This window comes from Hippoglossus hippoglossus, chromosome 9 (assembly GCF_009819705.1).
Source record: "Hippoglossus hippoglossus isolate fHipHip1 chromosome 9, fHipHip1.pri, whole genome shotgun sequence".
NCBI classification, from domain to species: domain Eukaryota; kingdom Metazoa; phylum Chordata; class Actinopteri; order Pleuronectiformes; family Pleuronectidae; genus Hippoglossus; species Hippoglossus hippoglossus.
This window is the reverse complement of record NC_047159.1, coordinates 11,420,548-11,441,430: the sequence shown is the minus strand read 5'-3', so window position 1 is coordinate 11,441,430 and position 20,883 is coordinate 11,420,548. Positions and strand designations below refer to the sequence as shown.

At 40.9% G+C, this 20,883-nt stretch overlaps 1 protein-coding gene across 4 annotated transcripts in view; it reads left to right on the top strand.

Annotated features, from left to right (window-relative positions):
* frmd3 (FERM domain containing 3) overlaps positions 1–20,883 on the top strand; it is a 49,303-nt gene that overhangs the window by 1,030 nt on the left and 27,390 nt on the right. For 2 of the 4 annotated variants that reach the window (XM_034594821.1, XM_034594823.1), the window contains exons 2-4: positions 14,830–14,934; positions 16,287–16,329; positions 19,774–19,852. In XM_034594821.1, the coding sequence (XP_034450712.1) occupies positions 14,830–14,934; positions 16,287–16,329; positions 19,774–19,852 (227 nt within the window). Of the gene's footprint in view, positions 1–14,829; positions 14,935–16,286; positions 16,330–19,770; positions 19,853–20,883 lie in introns of all 4 variants that reach the window. The other 2 variants (XM_034594820.1, XM_034594822.1) reach the window with 1 other exon arrangement.

Genomic DNA, 20,883 nt, shown 5'->3' with positions numbered 1-20,883 from the left:
CTGCACTGAAGCCAATAGACCCATCCCTGTACTGTAGCACTCAGCTGGTAAGTGGCTGCAGCTTAGACCGGCCTGTTCTGATAGACTCTCTAAAAGCAGACAACTTGGAAACACCAAGGGTTTTACATGAAGACAAGACGCAAACTGCAAACACACTTCAAATCCTCTTTTAGTATTAATATGCAGAATATATAAATTATTTACGCCTTATATCAGACTATAATGTAGCAGTAAGACATACGTGTTTATTAATGAACTTGTCAACAACTATAACTCCTGTTTGTGTCTGTAAGTGGAGGCTGGTGAATAAGTAGATGATGAATGAGCATTTAGTAAAACACAGTGTTAGTTAAAGAAATAAAATGTCTTTGTAGTATAAATTATATTTGTTGACAAATAGTGCTCATTAGTAAATACGTCTGGTGTTCTTACATCAGCATAACAAAATTATACTAGTTCTTATAAATGGGGGAAGACAAAAGGGTCATATGAGATTTATAATACCTTGTCGATCTTTTCTTTCATTCAAAATCACTCAGTTAGCTCCAGCACTTTTTTATTGTATTGTATTTCTTTTTATGACTTGTCATTAAAGGTTGCTTCGGACATTTTCCGCAGCTTTTCCTGCAAAATCTCTGAGGGAGAACATTTTCGATTAGAGCAACAAAATTCCCAGTGAGCAAACAAGAGTGTTGATGATATTTCTAACACACAATGGCAACTGCAGGAGGAGGTGGCGTACACGAAGAAGACGACGACAAAGTTGTCGAAGTGATTCCAGAGCTTTTGGCGATAAGGACAGATGCTGAAATTCTCAAACAAGTTGCAGTTCTACACCGTGTCCTGCTACCTGCATGCTCCACCCAGGCCCCACCCCTCTCCCGACTGGAGTGAATGTTCCTGACTCGGACAAACTCCTGCTGCGTTCTCCACATGTGAAAGGCAACTTCCTGAAAATGTCAGGGCCCAATGTTCCGGACATTTTCCATCTCTGTTTTATAATCCAGCCCAATCTTACTGAAAGAGAAGTTGTTTTCAACCATCTCTCTTTCTTTCTCCCCCTCCCTCACCCCTTTCTTTTGATGTTATTTTCTTGATTTCATTTCCCAGAACTGTAGCTCTGCTCTGGGGTTTTCTGATAATTATCCTGGCAAAATTAACCGTAGACGTGAAGTGTTGGATCTTTGCTGCTGGGGTTAACTTTAGCCCCCACCCTAAAACCTAAGTCCATCCAGACAGGTAATGAAAACGGACGCGAAACAAATCCATTCGGAAGGACTCCTGGCTTTATTGACTTATTTGAGATGTGATATTGAAACCGTTTTTGGCTGCCTCAACAAAGGAACAAAGGGAAACATGAGTTTCTTTACTTTGCACAAACAAATGAGATCCTGTGGGCCTGCAGTGTGCATCATGTCTGGATCCCGGGCCCCTCCAGCCCGAAGGTGCAGCTACTGCCAGAGATGTAAAAGTAAAATCCTGTAAATCTGCCAAAGACTGTTCCCATAACTCACACTCACATGTTTAATTAAGGACGGTGCATACAAATGTGCAGTTTTATGCAGTAAGACTTGTCATTATTTTATTCCTTTACATCTCCAGCAATGCACCAAATCCTCCAAAGCACCAGCTTGTCGACGACACGGCGAGTCGAACACAGTTACGAAGCAGCGCTGAGTGAACGCAGCTCCGGGCCGCACCTCGTCTCCTCCTGAGCCGCCTTCAAAACAAGTTGTCAGCCGCCTCGGCCATGTTGTCCCACCCTGAAAGAGCGATCACCCTCGTGCATGTCGGACTAACTGTCACGCCGATCTCCTACATGGGCCCAATCAATGATTTACCAAACACCATTAAGTGCACAGCGAGGAAAGTAAAGGGGGGAAGGGAGAGGAGAGGTTGCTACTGTTTCTGTGTGTTTCTGTGTGTTTCAGTGCTCGCAGGCGTGTCTACCTGCATGCTCGCCTCTCCAAGAGCACGAAAGTGTGTTCAACTCTGTGTACACACGTCCGAGGACATTTAAGTGAGACACACTATTGCAAGCTTGTGAATATGAAGGTGTGTGGGCTTTTAGTTGTGTGTCTGTGTATCTGAGTGCGATAAGGAAATGGACAGTTATATTTCTAGCTGACTGCATTTTCCAGGGGCTTTCTTTAATGGCTTTGTGTTCCGGTGCTGAGTTGCTCCCTCCTACATATTTCATGACATCCTGTGCTCCTCATGCTACACTTGTGCAGCTCGACAACACCACTCCTCCTCTCGCCACTGTACAGAGAAGTTCCACCTCTCACTTTATCTGCTCGTTTTTTCTTTCTTCAGTGTCGCTATGTGTCTGTCTCCTGTTGTGTCTGCTCTGCTGCTCTGTTCAGAATATATAGGTCAGGGTGATGCCAAAGACTGAACGCCATCATAAACAATCATCATTCTTGAATTGCATTTGTGAGCCAATGAGTAACAACTGAAGATTTTGCTTTAAGTGGGTCTGCGAGTGCCCTTATTTCCTTTAACCTTACTCTAAGCTGTCAGTTCTCGACTTTGCATAAAACATGGGTGCATTAGCCAGGTTCCTCTGGGGCACGATGTTTGGTGCTGCATGGATTATCCTGAATGAATAAAGACTTTAAAATATCTCTTTGAGAAACACGATAGTTGTGGATATTTCCACAGCAATAAAGAAAGCAATTTTACTTCCAAAACTGTGCTCGGAATGATGGGACTGGTCATTGTATAATAACTCATGTTACTCCAACTGCAAAAATAACAAGGAGAGTTTATTTGTTCTGCACCTTTAAACAATAAGGTTGTATCTTTTCATAAGACACAAATGACATCAGGATAATAATAGGACATTAAGAATAAAATAGAATATAAATGAAAGGTAAAGTTGCTTTGCAGTGCAGTTCAAAATAGTTCCTTTCTGGGAGTTTGTTTCATGAGAGAAAGTTTTTGTGGTCACATTTCGACATGGTGAAAATCACACAGCGAGTTGCAAACATAAAAAAAAAAAAAAATTAAAACACTCCAGCACATCATGCTTCATCCATCAATCATTTTGTGTTATCCTGACATCTGAAGCTGTTTCCTCACATACAGCTCATTAATCAGTCATATGCTGACCAGAGATATCAGCTATAGAAAACAACATTATCACAATGCTTTTGCTCAAAAAGAACATTGACAAAATGTCATTACTTTAAACTAAAATAAAAATGACTGTAAACACAGCACATCTTTTTTCCAGAATATGCTTTATTATTTAATTTGACTGGGTTTCATATCAATAGAGTGGAGTTGGGAGAAAGTGAGTTTGTGGGAATGTACATGTGTGTGTATGAGAGAGAGCTGGGTGTGTTATCTTTATAAATTGAAATGGATAATGTTGTTTTTGAGAAGATAATTTTAGGTCCTAGAAAGAGACAGGCTGCCTCAAGTAGAGCGTAATCACTTTTACGTTTAGTACTAAGAATAACTTCACAGCAGAATATGAGACAGGTGGTGTGTGCGTGTGTGTGTGTGTGTGTGTGTGTGTGTGTGTGTGTGTGTGTGTGTGTGTGTGTGTTTGTGTTTGTACCTGTGTGTGTCCAGGGCCGGGGGCTGAGTGTATCCAGCCTGCTGCTCTCATGTTCATTGGTAATGTTAAGTCAGACCTGCTGCAGGACATACGTGTCAAGATCAATACATCGTGACCACCTCTGCTTTCAGCCCCTCTCCCCCTTATCCCCCTCTCCTTCTCCTCTCATCCTCCCCTCCGTCCTCCTCCTCTCTCCCTCTCTCCTCTCCTCCGAGCGATTATCGTCCCTATTCCCCGCTCTACTGCTCTTTCTTTCACCCCCACTTATTCTCTGCTCCACTTTCAGCTTCATATTTACACCTTTTCTCACTCTCTATTTTTACATCTTCTCATCTATATCTTCTCCCTCCCCTCTATCTCTCTCTCCCTCTCTCATCCTCCTCCTTCTCTGTGACACATCATGTATAATTAAGGGAGATCACTTTTCTTCATGAGGCCGACATCAGTCAGCTGTCAGCGATGCGCTGCTCCATGAGTGTGTATATATGTGTGTACACATGTATATGTGTGTGTTTGGACGGAGGGGAAGCCGTGGCTAGCTTGCATTAAAAGATTTATAAGTGGCCGCTGAGCCAAAGTTCTACAATTACGGACATTAAATAACCACACGTGGAATTTCTGCTCGGCACCAAAATAACTTGCAACAACCTGAACTTTTGAAAGCTTGAAATGAATCCTGCTGACTGCACTGTTTCTATTCTTGTGCAGGATCAATACATCTCCAATACAGACTCTTTAAAGATGCATGTGGACGCCGGTGTTGTTTGTCACTGCAGCTGCCTTTACACTCGGTCAAGGAGAGGTGTGACTGTGCAGCAGAGGTGAAGCTGCTCTTTCACTTTGTGGCTGTATTAGCTGTGTGCATGTGTGCAGTGCTATTGCTTTGTGTGGTTGGCAATCTTTGTAACAAGTTATAAATAGTGTCAGTTTTCTATTCTTATGCCACTTGGTGCCTCTTTGATGCTCCTCCGAAGATGACTGAAGAAATAATCCCTTTTTTAGATTTTTGCTCGCAACTGTGAGGAGGCCGAGGCATTGAGGTGGCAGGATAGAGAGGAGGAGGGGACGGAAACATCAAACGAAAAGGGCGAGGGAGGGGGAGAAAGAAAGAGAGATGGTTGATCAGATGAAATAAATGACTTGGTGGGTCGCAATGCACGAGCTGTGAGGATGGTGGCAACAAATCAAGAGGGTGTAGGGAGGAAGAGGAGGGTAAATGAAGCGGAGCGGCCGAGGAGAAGAAAACTGATCAAGCAGATTTGAACATGAAACGTTTGAAATGAGACAAACAGAGCAGGTGGATTTTGAGAAAAGGTGAAGACAAGGTAGAGAGAAGAGGAAAGAGCAAACCAGGAGGGAGATAAGTGCTAACAGCAGATAAGAGAGAATAAGTTGGGGAAATTCTCAGACGGTTCAGAGGTCAAACGTGGGCCTGATTGATATTCATTGTCTTGCTCAAGGACACTTCAGCATCAGATTGTCCATTTAAAGGACAGACTTCTCACTCATGGCCACCAGGTCTTGTGATAACTACTGCAAACACGCGTCTAAAATATTTTAAAGCACAAATATGACAAGCTTGTTTATCTTGAAGTTACCTCCGCCAAAGAGTTGATGCTTTCATCAGCGTTTGTTTGTTATTTTGCAGGATTACGCAAAAACTACTGAACCAATTTCCAAAAATGTTGGAATGCACTCCAAAAAAGATTCATGAGATTTATTCATGAATCAGGCATGTTCAGGGGACTGCTATTTATGAATGTGTGTAGTTGTTGCAGATCCAAATAGAAATCCAGATCTTGTGTGTTTAAATCTGGAGGCTGTTGGGCCTTGGTGGAGGTAAAATTACCATATGTATGAATGTGTTTGCGGCGAGCAAACGTTTCTGATTTTGGAAAAGCTATTGGAACCAGACATTTTTGGTGTAGTTCAAACACCAGTTCAATGACATCTGTGTTGATCTTCTTATATTTATTTATGTATATATGCATTTTGAAGATAGATAGATCAAGAGAAGGGTGTAGATTAGTGATGCCATGTGAAGCTGATGTTTGTGTGAATACATCATTATGAGTCGTGCCGCATTACCACTGCTTATGGCATTATACTGTTACTGAAATAGAGAGAAGCAAACCCATGCAGACAGAGAAACACTGATTTGTGCCAGAAACATGCAAATACACAAACAAACCCAGACACACACTCGCCTCGATTCACACACACTGACTCACACTCATATTTTATTTTTATAACATCCTGCGGTGCACAGATAAGACAGCTGCTTTAATGCAGCCTCCACAAGCACACACTCATAACGTCAGCGATGCAGCCGCAGCGTCATGCCACCATCATCTCACTTTTACTCTGCTATCATCCTGTGAGTTAGTGACCAGCTCCACACAGAGTGGGAGGGATGACGATCCTTTATAATAGAAAGTGGTTCTGGTCCATATATTGATGATTTACGGCTCCACCTCTGGGCTTATTAGGCTGTGTGCCCGGCCGTGAACATGAGCTGTGCGTATAGATGCATAGGAAAAATTTTACACCACGTGTGATGATTAGTGCATAGTGCGCATGTGACCGTGTGCACGTGAGCGTGTGTGCAGCAGTAAAGGTGATGATACGGTAATTGACGTGTCCCCTTCCACACTGGGACAAGGTCACAGTCACAGTTATAATGTCGCTCACAGGGATTGGAGGGATTATCCACTTAATAATTCAAATGATAAGATTAGGAGTGAGTATTTATAACACAATCGTGTAAAACACTATGTCACAGTAGACCAGTGTTTCTTAAATCCAGAAGGACATCATCTGTTTGAATTTAATCCCATGTAAACGAAAACAAGGAAAGAAGTATAGTCACCTGTTAGCATAGCATATGTTCGCTATAACTAACAGGCACAAGAACAACAAAACAGACTGAAAATATAAAATGTATTAGTATGTTATTTATAAAAAGTGTATTAGCTTTATAAGGATGTTAAATGCTAACATGGACATGCTAGCCTATTGACCATGACAATGCTAACGTGCTGATATTCAGCAAATCTAACATTTACCGTGTTCATCATCTTAGTTTAGCATGTTGGTATGCTAACATTTAATAAGTATCATTAAAAATTAGTAGTACACCTGAGGCTGATGGGATTTTTACATGTATTTAGATATTTAACCAAAGTACCGCACACATATTTGAGCTGGTGGCACCAGAAGAAAAGTCAAAGGATCATCAAAGCTATTGTTCATCCTCAGGGGAACTAGATGTCCTTGCCCAGTTCCATGGCAAATTTAATCCATCAAATTTGAATAAAAACCACAAATATGAAACTCATGTTGGTGCTGAGGAAGAAGGCAGGAGACCACCAAAGTTATTCAGATTTATCCTCTTCGGAGCAGGAATGTCTAAACAGAATTTCATGGCAATCCACCCAGTAGTTCGTTTCTAGAATTTGAGAACAATAGAATGTCTTCTTATTCTCTTTTTCTGGCTATGGTAAACTGAGGATACGGAAAATCCTTCCATGTGCAAAGTCTCCAGGTGAAGGTCCATTATTGTTGTGGGTCAGTGGTTAAAGAGGTTGAACCTAATACACTCATGAGATCAATACTTACTGGAGCTGTGATGGGTTTCATTCTGATATATGACATCCCGCCTTGTTTCTTCACTGCTGAATCTTCGTCTTCATATATAATACAGAGACAGCATGGATTTAATAATCAAACATGTGCCGATAGATGGCGTGATGATGGGAGGATATTAAAAAGAGGGATGGTGATGGTGGTGGTGAGGTCAAGCATTTTTTTAATGAAAAGGTTTCTCTCGTCGATTGAAATTAGAAATGATCCATAATTCAGTTCATAGAAAAAATGTGCTTCTCTCGTCCTACCTTTTACCCTCTGAGAATCATTAGCATCTTAAGTCTTTAGCTTACTTTAATAATCAGTTTTTAGATATTTAACTTGAGCTTTCCCTGCATGCCTTTTAAAACAACGACCCACCGGTGAGTCTGTCATTGCTGTGCAGCGAAACAGAGCTTCCAAACATACCAAAAATGTCAGACTAAAATCTTTTGAAACTTTTACAATATTACTGGAAGTGTATTTTCTATTTGGCAAAGAACTTTCTGCCATAGAATAACTCTTGGGTATGAGTATTTCTGTAAACAAAATTGTCAATAAAAAGCTGGAACAAGCCAGAATATACATCTGGTTAAATCACACAGTTTTTTCTAAACATAAAGCTCCTTAAGGCAAAATGCTAAATGAAAACTGGATAGAGGGTTTATATGTTTTAAAAAGAAGAACAAATTCCTATACGAAAAAGACAGAAAAGAGCTTTTTCACTTAGATCTCCTCCTCCTCTTTGATCCTATGCATTGCTTTTCCCACAGCCAGCCAATCGATGTCCAGCACATTGATTTGTCTCTCTCACATCCTGGTCAAGCCTCTGGATCAATCCGTTTGTTGGCTCGAGAGCTCAACTTTCGGGTGGTAAACACAAACTGGCTCTAGAAATATTGGCACTGTTGATAATAGGACGGCTATGTCTGCTAACACACTCTTCCTAATTGGCAAATAAATTGGCAAGTTAGTCCACAAGCATCTTACATCTCCATTTCCCTAAAGAGCAGCAACAGTGGCAACATAGAAAAGCTGTGAATGTAGCGTTTGTCTTAACTGCAGCCTCCAGGCTTTTAAATTGGTTTGTGTGGCGGTAAACAGCGGCTGATCATAAATCTCTTAAGTCCAACTACTCTATTTACTATGGAGTTCAAGGAGTCCCATGACATGGAGACATATGTAAAATAAAAGACAATACATGTGGCGTTATGATATGAATAAATAAAGGAATGAATAAGCAGGTAGTCCACAATTTAACTCAGCCATATAATCTTTCAGGGCATGGAGAAAAAAAGGCACCACGCTGCTTACCTTTACCTTTAAGCTGCTTTTAGAAACTGCTACCACTTTCACTCTACACATACACATGTCACGTTTACTTCCTGTTACTTTTGCAGGAAGGCTAGCAGCTGATTGGTTGGAGTGTGCTGGTATTAAGCTACATTTTAAAAAAAAAGTATATCAATCAATGTATACAGAAATAATACAACAAATAAATGAACAAGTAAATTGAATTGCTTATAAATATTATTTTATTGTCCTCTTCTTTTACAGATGTTGATATTTTTGGCCCTCCTATGACTCCATACTTCCCTGTTTTCTCTCCATCCCTGCATGAACAGAAAGTGTGTTGGCTTCTTCACAGGGGGCTCACAGGAATTTAACACTCCTTTTTCTCTCAACGTTTCAGCCAATTACACATGAAATGAATCACATCAAAGTCGATAGGAGCCAGTCATAATTGAGCTGGCGTGCATATTAATTAAACAACAAACGGTGTTTAAGTGGGCCAGGGCACGCAGGGTCCTAGTGCTTGACTCATAGTGGGCGTCAAGTCATGAGACGTTGGTGATTGTGGGTCAGGAGTGAGAACAAGTCGTACAAGCACAACAATGAGTATTTAATTATCAGGTAGTTTGTGAGTTGTTGTGTTCTTAAGGACACAGCTCTAAAAACGTTATTACCTTCAAGTGTCAGTGGATAAATGATTTGGCTTCAAAAATTGTAAATTCATTTCATAATCAAAAATGCTAGCTGGAAATTACATAATGTATATAATGGGTCAGGAGGTAGAGAGGGTCATCCACTAAACAGAAGGTTGGTGGTTTGATCCCTGGCACCTCCAAAGGACACCAAAGTGTTGTTGAGATACTGAACCCAATATTACTGTGTTGTGTTAATGTGTGCATGAATGGATCAATGCGACTTGTACTGTAATGCACTTTGAGTGGATCAATTCGTTTTTCTTACCTTGTTTTCCAGAATTATTTCACACAATTTCTCATTTTAAATACATAATAATGCATCTGCATTTTTCTTGCAAAACAAGCAAGGATGTGGCATTTTGCATAGGAATTTGTAGGAGTGTGTTCAGATGGAACAGAAGGCGGGTTTGAGAGGCAGCGGGTGTTTGAAGTTACGATGAATGAAAACTCAACGGAAAGATCTGATATTTTGGTGAAAAAATAAATACATTGTCAATGATCGTTTTACTGATTAAATAATCAGTACAACTTAGAACAATAAATACAAAAATTTGCCTAATAAGTTAATTAACAATATTTAATCACTATGTCATATTCAGCATTGTTTCCCCTCTAAATGTCTTCACTGTTGCTCTTTAGTTGTATAAATGTACATGTGTAATTTCTAGAGGCAGATCTGGGTCACTACATGGGCTATGCTGCTGTGCTGTGAGTTAGCTTACAGCTAAAGGTCTGTACAGTTGGTTCAGTTAGTTGTTTTGGGCCGAATCAAACACACCAGCTGTTAAATGTGGGCAAACTTTACTTGAATTCACTGAGTTTGACATTTTTCCACGACTTCAGTAGAAATAAATAATTAACTGTGTGTGTGTTTTTCATGCTCAGCATGGTTTTCTATTTCTTTTTTTCTTTGGTTGGTCTGCGACTCTGCGTCTGGTCTCGGCCGGCTCTAAGGAGATTGCTTTATCGAGAACAAATGGCCAAGCATGTATAGACTTACGCAAACGCACACACACACACGTCAAAGTGCACTTTGCTCCTGCTAAACTGAGTACACTCCACACTGAGGCTCTATTTAAAGTGTGTGCATGTGTCTGTGTGTTGAAGCGGAGCAGAGAGAAGAGCACTTTGCCGTCATTAGGTGAGATCATGTAGAGACAGGATGACTGGGTTAATTTTTAATGCTCAGCCTTTGGATATATGAAATATGTATTCAGCCCTTGTTGGACATGACATAGACTCTTTACATCTCTCTTCTTCACTCACTCTGTCTCTTCCTCTCCTCCTCACTGGTCTCAGTCTCTCATTCAATCTCTCTCTTTTTTTAGCTCTGTCTCTGCCGACTCTCCCTCTCTCAGCCTCTCGGCATGTTTGGCCCTAGATCACTCTCTGTCTGGTCTGTTCTCTCTTCGCTCTTGGCATCAGCTCGTCTCTCTCCTCCCGGCGAGTGTCTGCCCTGAGAACCAGACAGAGGAAAGGTGTTGTTTGATGATCCGGCCAGAAACGTGGCTGTTTTCATTCTGTGTTCTTCTACTTTTCTCCTCCCTCTGTACATGTTCCTGTCTGTTTACTCCTCGGATCCATCAGCTTAGGAACACTGTTGTCATGGATCAGCGGAAAATCCTAAAGACATGTAGACAGACACACACAAATGCTGATGGAGATGTGCAGCTTCCACAGACAGAGACTGATTTTACACCCACCTCGTACACCCACCTCGTGTACACACACACACACACACACACACACACACACACACACACACACACACACACACACACACACACACACACACACACACACAGAGAGAGTATAAGTTAATTATTACTTATTACTCAGCAACAAAAGTTAAAAGCTACATTACTTACAGGGTTTTTCCTAATCTATTCGATTTGTACCAGGTCCCCAGTGGTAGCTTGTGCTGCCTCCAAGAAAGAGCCATATGCTCACAGTTGAAGTCCAACACAGCCACGTATGTCACCTACAGACTTTCAATGTTCTCTGTCGGCCCAAGATGAGAACATCTTTGCCCGAACACCAACATTTATATCCAGCACTGGAATATAAGCTGCCCCCAGTCTCCACTTCAGTCAATATTTTAAAAGTGTCTCCACTTCCTCCCACTATCCAGAAATTAAGCAAAAATATTACAGATATGAACGCTGCCATCTTTTGCATTTGGAGCCAGAGTCTGCGCAGGTCGATCAGGGGATGGAGCTGCAGTAGCGAGGTCTGATTCACACGCCTGAACAGTTCATCATGATGTTTTACCCCATTTTTATAGAATTAAATAACCAATCAACACCAAACATATAGGATAGAGAGGAAAACCTGGACAATCATCAGTGTGTTAAGAACGACCTAAAAGGACAAAAAAAAAGTATTTGGCCATGTCCCACCCACTAACCTTGTGTAGGTGGGATTTGTTACCCACATTTGCAGCCAGCTATACCAGGTGGCGATCAGCATGCTTTGGCTTCACTTTCAGGGGGGAGTTCATGTCGTCCATGTTTACAGTCTATGGTCCAGTCCGGTTGTTGAACTGTGCAGTCATCGTATTGTGTTTATTTTTTAGTGAACTTCCATTTAGCATTTCAAGGACAGCTAGCATGGTACGTTTATGGGTTGTTGTCGTTATGACGATCATGGCAGCATCAACATTTCAAATTGTAATACATTACCAAAAGTAATCACATTATTTTACACCCAAACGCTGAAAACATTACGATTACAGCTTGCCGTAACAGTGGAGTCCTTTTTGTGTCGAACAGTCAAAGAGGAAGAACAACCAGGATTGTTTAAATATTGATATGATAATGTGGGCAGTGTAGTGTGTGATCAGCCTGTGAACCCCTGTGTATTCTGTACATGGCACATGTTTTATTTTTAATTCTTCTTGCATTGACCTGAATTTACTTTACAATAGTGTGTCGGTTGTGAATGTATGTTACTGTGTCTTCTCTGCTTTGGTTGGTATGTCACATAAAGCAGCTGCTACGTTCACCACTGTTTCTCCTCACTGTGCTGTTTTTGAAACGTGGCTGTGACATTTACAGAAAATAGCCTTGCTTTTGTTTGGCTCTTCTATCGACACCTAAGGTTTACAGCAATTTCTGCATATGACAGATTGTTTACCGAGAAACGGAACGCGAGTCACCGAGACATTTATTTCAAAGGTTGCCTGGATGAGAGATTGCAGTGTTCGCTAAATGGGTTTGCACAGGAATTCATGTTTGTGTAAGATATGATAAGACAACTGGACACGAGATGTGTTGTGAGATTTGATCAACTAAACAGGGTCATTTAACGATGCTGATTTCAGAATCGGCATCACACTGCAGTCACTACAGAGTTTTTAATGAGCAATAAAATAAAGTGTTGTGTGACTCATACTTCAGGGTACATACTATAATTATTGCAGGATTTCTCTGCCTCAAAGCAACACATTTTGTAAAATTTAATTTTCTGTTCTATTCAACATAAACTGATTAGCTTTAAGAGTTCAGAAATAAAGAACATTTATTGAGATGGTATCAGTTGCATCTTCATTAAACAGGAAGTCCAGATGCTGTTGGTGGTGTCTACGGCAGGTGAGAGATGGAAAGTCTCAGATGAATCTCTCCAAACATCCTGAAGATGGTGGAGGTGTGAGCTGCACAATGGCAGCTTTGAAAGGCATGTGTGGTGTTTATTAAGTCTCAGAATACTTGGAAGTGGCACTTGTACTGTGCCAGTGCACAGAACAGTATCCGCCGAAGCAGAAATGCTTGCTCATGAAAATGTCTTTCCACTTGCAGTTACTGTTCTGTGCGCTATTGCAAATTCTCTTTTGCGTGTTTGGTTTTGAGTTAAAGCAAGCATGTTTTTTTTTGACAAAATAAATGCTATATATGCGTGAAGGCATGATTTCAATGAGCAGCATCCAGGGACGAATTGTTTCAAGGAATATCTGGCAGAAAGATGACCGGCCAGATGTGATGAATTTGTGAATGAACGGAGCAGTAACAGTGTGTGAAAGGCAGTGGACTGAAAAGACGTGGTGGGAAATCAATGTGATGCGACAGAATGTGAGAGAAAAGATCTTCCTCATCTTTCTCCAGAGCTCAGTTTCACTTGAGATGTTAAAATCCCCTCTTTTGCTGTAAATACTGAACCTTCATGAAGATCAATAAGAAAATAAACATAGTGTCCATCTGAGATTCCCTTAGTTGAGCAAGCTGCTTATCCAGGCTGGAGTGCTCACTCACTGGTACTATCAGCTGCTAATGTCTGCACACACAATTAGCGGACACAGCTAATGTCCTTATCTTGCTTGCTGAGGAAAAAAAACATACCAACCACTGCTGACTCTGAGTCCAATTGACAAAAGAGAAGACAACAGAGATGCTGGGAGCGTCTCCATCTCATTCTCTATCCATTTTCAACTCTACAGGGAAGAGTGAGGTGTTAGAGGAAAGAAGTGAGTGTGTGTAAACTGTTCACATTCAATAGAAATATCAGCACAGGTGTCTCCTGCAGTTTATAGTATGTCAACCAGTCATGATAAAACAACATTTTGTGTGTGTGTGTGTGTGTGTGTGTGTGTGTGTGTGTGTGTGTGTGTGTGTGTGTGTGTGTGTGTGTGTGTGTGTGTGTGTGTGTGTGTGTGTGTGTGTGTGTGAGTGTGCGTGCATGCATGAGATAGCATTTATGTATGTCCCCTGTGGGGAGTAAATCACAACAAGGGCAAACGGACGATTTCCTATTGAATCAATCAGTCCTGCTCAACTGAGCACAGAATCCACCTCCATCAGCAGGTTATAGAGAGCCCCCCCCATACACACACACTAATTTATTGGCTTGCCAATAATGAGCCTTTCACAGATATATCGGTATAGGTGTTTATGTTTGTAATTGCAAAATACGCCAATGAAATACGTTTTTCTTTTCCAGAACAAGCCATGCAGGAAACTTCTGCATTTTTGTTTATTTTCTTTTAAAGACCGTTGTGTTAGTTTTTATGTGTATTTTAGTTTGTTTGAATGATTAATTTAGTGATTGAGATTCAGTTACATTTCTTTGTCATAACGGTTTGATAATAACATCTTAGGAATCATTGCAATTTATTTTTACTCTTATACCGGTAGCTCCCCAATCCATATTGGCCGGTCCCTAACGAAATGAAAATCTGATGAATACTGACAAGTTGTGTACGTATGAAGGTGTTTGTTTCATTAAATTAAGCACACATCTTAATCATGGCCTACAGACATGCTAACGTGTTATTTTGTGCGAAGTGAACGAGGATCTTTGTGTGAATCTGTGTGTGATGAGTGGATATTGACTGAGGAACAGGCAATAAAGGCAAAGTGATTATTGATCCCTCTGTGTCTGCACTGGCTTCACGAACTGCACACACACTGTATTTGCTGGCATGAGGAGGCTGAGTCTAGAATATGACCAGCGCTGATATATATCATTACATAAAGACCTAAAAGTTGCTGATGTACTATATTTCTTAACATTCTGTTTTACCCTGATACACAGAACTATAACCCAAGAGGGACTTGTTCTCTGTGATGCTGATGGTATGAGATGCAAGTACCTGACTGAAATGACCTGAAATAACTTCCTGCATTGATGTGCTCCATGTGTTTGATTTCTTTCCAGAGAGACACCAAAGGCCAGTTCCTGTTGGACCATGTGTGTAACCATTACAACCTGCTCGAGAAAGACTACTTTGGAATTCGATATGTGGACCCCGAGAAACAGAGGGTAACTGTCACACACAGGCAGCACACAAAGGCAGTGAAGCTCTATTATCATCACGATTGATCTGTCACTTTATAGCTATTTTTATGTATTGATGTGTCATCTGAAGAATACAATATTAGGCAGAAAGTGAAAGAAGATCTCACACTCTCCATGTAGCTTGTTTTTTCAGTTCAGTCCAACATAGAAAGTTAAAATTATTCAAAACAGAGACAAATACATGTATTTTAGAGACTGGAATCTGCAGTTGTTTTGTTAATTAAAGAGTCAATTTAACAATTAACCAAACTGCTGACAGATGACTTTCTTTTCATTTCATTTATCAAACAATTGAAATAGAACGACACTCAGTAGCACTCAGCCCACATCCACCAAGGCCAAATAGTCAGTTATAATAGTTAAATTCAGTTCAATTTTTGTGTAATCTTGCTCACAAACACACAAACCAAAACATAACCTCCTTGGTGGAGGTGATAATTATTTCAACCCTGGAACTGGATGACTCCAATCCTATTTTATCTTCAAGGAAGAGAAATATAATTAAGTGTTGTTTGAACTGGGGGTTCATGAAATATTTCAGTCAAAGGAAATATGAAATTGAGCAGAAGCGTTTCCCATCTTCCAGACCAGTGAGAGCAGCTTTCCCCCTCAGCTCTGTGTGTTTTCTAACATTCCTCCAGGCTGTTGTACCTCTGCAAAAGCATTTCGGTAATGTTGGATATTAGTCAGGAGGCAGTGAGTACATTTTCTTACAAGTTCAAGTGACAAATAACAACAAGATCGTTCTTCATATTTCAAACATCCCACACGCAGGAGGAACCAGATGCTCCTCGACTGTCGCTGTGTTTAAAGAGCAAAATGAGAATAAACTGAGCAAATATCAGCAAGAGGTTTTAGAACACAAAATAAATTCAAATACATGTGCAGTAAAGAAAACAGAAGTATTATATTTATGTTTTATGAGCTCAGATGTAAAAACCATCCGGCTCGCTCACCACAGTCAGATCCTGACGTATGTATAATGAGATAAGGGAAATACTTGTATATCCCATGATGCATTTGAAGACATGCTATTTTCCGATGTGACTGTACTATCGTCTGCAATGTGCTGTTGCTGCACACGGCTGAGTTTAAATGTGTCATTCAATTATTCATCAGAAACACGAAGAGATTTCTGATCAGGGAAATGCACGAGTTTATCGGAACTCATTGAAATTGTCACGTATTTATTCTAACTGAACTCCTCTTAGGTCTAAATGTCTCTCTCTCTCTCTCTCTCTCTCTCTCTCTCTCTCTCTCTCTCTCTCTCTCTCTTTCTGTCTGTCTCTCTCTCAATCTCTCTCTCTCTCTCTTAGCACTGGCTGGAGCCCAATAAGCCTGTGGTGAGACAGATGAAGTGTAAGTGTCCTTTCTGTTCCTCTTGGTTTTTCTCTGTTTTCTGTGCATCAGTGTCTGTGTGTACATGCGTGTGTGTGTGTGTTCGCGTGGTTGTGTCTATATTTGTGTTTGTGTATATGATTGTGTCTCTGTGTTTTAATGATAAGGACACATAGGAAATTTACTCCTTTGCATGTTTCACCCATTTCACTATTTCCACAGGGCACATTTACCATTACCATTTACCATGAGCAGTGATAGAGCCGGACAGGGAGACAAACAGAGACACAATGAAGACAGACACAGTGACAAAACACAACAATAAGAAATGAAATTAACAAAACAGGTTAACAGGCTGCTCTAACTGGATGTGCTGTTTCACGGTAGCATTGGAGGGAAATTTACTCCAGACCTTGATCCTACACCAGTGACATAATGTGTAATGAAGTTGTAATGGCCATAGACAATGACAGGATACAGACTTTATGGCAACATTTTATTTAAAATTTGACTCCAGTGTTCTTTATTTCAGCTGGGTTTTGGGAACTGAACCCGGTGTCATCTTGCATCTCGTCTCAGTGTAGTTTCCAGTGCCCGTTCTAAACCTGCCTGTTTGCTTGGTTCTGTGATAACACTGGTTGGAGCTTTCTTTCTGAAACTGTAAAAGTGACCCGCCCTAATACGTCCACAGAACCCTGAAGCCACAGCTGCTGCACAAAGAGCTGAACACGCTGTTGTCATGAGCGTCACTTACGCTGATGAGTCCCAGCCGCTACTGATACAGAGCGCCAGTCGCCTGTTTATTCAAAGTTTATCAATGTTGAACGTATCACGTGTTTCAAATCGCACCAAATTCAACAATGCACTTCTTCGGGCCCTTAATAATACACATGCCGAGTGTGAAGTGTGGAGCCGATAAGATGAACGGTTCTCAAGATACAAGGCACGTACAGACATTCCGGAGAGATGGATGGAATGGACGGACGGCAAAACAAAATCCTGTTGCATTGAATTATGAGCTACACTTTGTTCTGGAAGCAAATGTTTATTTCTTTTCTTGGAGACTTGGGGGACAATGGAGGATAAATCTAATGTTGCTTTATAGCACTTTTTGCACACGTAAGCAAAGAAAAAATTCAGCCTTGACAAAGGTGAACTAAAAGTATTTTCTATTTTTCTTCGCAAAAAGAAAGATTGCTGCAAGGTTTCATTCTAACAGTTATTTTTACGGTCGTTGGTTTTAAATAGTCCTAAATAGTCCTAAACTGCAAAATTACTCAGTGTGACCAGCAAATATAAACGGGCCTAAAACCAAGAGCAAAATGTATTACTTAGAACTTTAAATATTTTGGCACATTTTTCCTTTCTTCCTTCCTCCCGTTATGTTTGTCGCTCTGCAATCATCGTCCCCTCTGTCCCATCTCCTCTCCTCCCTCACTCTCTTCATGTCTCTGTCTGAAGTTCACTCACCCTTCTAATGACTGCCCTGATCTCTCTGCCCTGTTGTAAATTAATAAAGGAGCTATTAGCACTGAATTCTGCTTGATCTGAATGTGTGCGAGAGGACGGGGCGGCGGGGAGGCCGAGATGGAGATGGAAGAGAAAAGAATGATGATGAGGACGTGGAGGAGGGGGGGATTCAGAGAGCAGGCGCTGACAGATAATGTGGCTGAAGAAGAAACGTCAGATTTGGGGAGAAAAGAGGGTTGACATGAGAGACAGTCTGAGATGAGAGAGACTGACACAAAGTGAAAGAAAGAAAAAGAGATGAGAGAGGGGAATGGAGTCGTACTGAAACATCGCTTCACCCCGTGGCAGGGTTTATCTCAAATTAGGATGTGGCTGGTGTTTTATTTTGGATTTGTGTGCCCCAGCTTGCGTCACATTCGTGCGTGTGCGTGTGCGTGTGCGTGTGCGTGTGTGTGTGCGTGTGTGTGTGTGTGTGTGTGTGCGTGCGTGCGTGCGTGCGTGCGTGCGTGTGTGTGTGTGTGTGGATACTATTGTGCCAATTCACTTTCTCCCAAAATGTTTTCAGAAAAAGCATCTTGGTCCCTTAAGCCGGAGCAAATCAGCAGCTGAAGTTCTTTGGGAGCGGGTGGGAGGACTGCATCTTTCATATTGCTCAACATGTATTATGTAGACGAGTGCTGTTTTTCATCGCTCTATAATACCGCAGAGGTTTGCTGCTATTAAAGACCGAGTGGCGAGGGCACCCTGTAAAGATTTCTGCTCCTGTGTCAGACGATACTCACTCTTCCTTCCTCCTTCTTCTTCCATGTCCCTGTTTCCTGCTTCTCTGTCTCTTTGGCTCAGTTGGTCCTTAATGTCCTCTTTACAGTCGTTGTCACCATCAGATGACTTTGCGTCTACTTTTAGCATCTCCTTTGACAATATGCTATCCCTGTGTTTATACTCAAAATAGCCCACATATACATGCCATGAGTACAGTAAATACAAACTTAGTATTATATATGTTCAATAATCCATTGGGTTTCTGGTAGATTTCCCCAAAGACCCCCACTTGTTATAAAAAGAGACTTAAAACAGATTTGCAAATACAAGTCTATGGAGACATTTATAAAACTATCTAGTCCGTTTCATGTATGAATATGATCAACACATAGCGTAAAGTGCCTCTCCGGGAATTACAGAATCTTCTGACGCCGCCAGAAGTAGAATGAAAACATTTCAGTCTTGATATTTTCCTTTCTAACAAATGGATGTTAAAAATTGATTGTATAGGTATTTGAAAAAAATATATAACATTGTAAATTTTCTTGGGAGGAAAGTTTATAGAATCATATTAAATATCCCCTGTAGCATTTAGCATTTAGCATTTGCTTTGTGTATGCATGCGTGCATGTATAGTGTAAGTATGTGTTGTGCTACTGTTCAAATCATCTTGCACCCCCCATACACAGACACACATGCACCCACACACACACACATGCACCCACACACACACACACACACACACACACACACACACACACACACACACACACACACACACACACACACACACACACACAATGAAATGCTTTAAGCCTAAGATCAAAGGGAAAGGCACAGGGCCCATTTCAAGTGTGTGTATGTGTGCGTGTGTGTGTGTGTGTGTGTGTATGTGTGTGTGTGTGAGTGATGACTAATTACTGTAATTATCAAATGACAAATCAGTCTCAGTGACTTAAAGTGTTTTTTTTTTTCATGTCCACCCTATTTTCTCTTCAGTTGTATATAATCGTCGTGGTTCTGCTCCCCTTCTTCTCCTCTTCACATTCATTTATCTCTCCTCTTCTTTTTCTTTCTCCTCTCCAACTTCAATCCATTTATTTTGCCTCTGGTTCCCCTCCTCATTTATCTCGACGTTCCCACATGTTTCACTTCTGCAAATTACTAAACTTTACTCACTGTCCTCTCCTTCTACTCTTCCTCTCATACTTGTGTCTCTCTTGTCTCCAGCAGCTCAGCAGCCATACACCATGTGCTTCCGGATGAAGTTTTATCCCCACGAGCCCATGAAGATCAAGGAGGAGCTTACCAGGTATAAACTAACACAGATAATTGATGGTTTATGACGTGATGCAGAAGAACAAGACATCTCTCTCTCTCTCCTTGTTCGCATGCGTGCGCTGAAAATCTTAGGGTGGCACGCGAAAGTCAAGGTATCTGAATTTCAGGAATTCTCTCCTGCTGCTGTAGTCTCTGTGTAGTTTTGGTGAGATATAAGCCGATCAATCAGTCAATCTAACTTTATTTATGTAGCACTTTTCAAGCAAGTCAAATACAATTGAGAGTCTTTACAGGTGATTGACAAAACAAAGAATGTTAAAAATGAGTTTAAAACATTAAGAAGCAATCAATAATAGAAAAGACAACAAGACAAAATATACAATCAACACTAACATATTAGTAAAACAACATAAAATAAATAATATTGATAAATAATAATTATCGATACTAAAACTATAAAATTATATAATGAAAGTAGAAAAGATGTTCAGGCATCTGTTAATAATAAGAGAATTGTGGACTAAAAGCCGTGGAGCTCCTCTGTGATCTGACGGAGATAGGATAACATGAGACCAACTTTGTCCACGGGTAAGTATTGTGTAACTTAAGTTATACAGAGTGGTGGTCTCAGCTCAGCTGCCAGCTTCCAGTGATGCTCAGCTGCTGCTGTCTGTGACGGTGGCAGACTGGCACGTGGCTTCCTGCCACAAAGACTTTGCATGTGCTTAACATTGTGAACGGTTCTATTTTAACCCAAACCTTTCAAGAACCTAAACAAGTACTTTTGTTGCCAGAAAGTGTTTCAGCCAGTAAGAAACCTCATTTAACTTTGAGCCTTTGTGAGTCTCTGCAAAACATTAGACAGGTTCCTTCCCAACACATCCAGGAATACGATGTTTTCACCTCTGCCAAGGAGATTCATCCCCATTTGTTTGTTTGATAGTTGGCAGGATTCTGCAAAAACTGCTCAAAATGTGGTTTCATGACCCAAGGAAGAAGTGGATTAGGATAAATGTACAGATCCAGGATTGTTTTTTTTTCACTTTCTTTAGCATGGTGAGA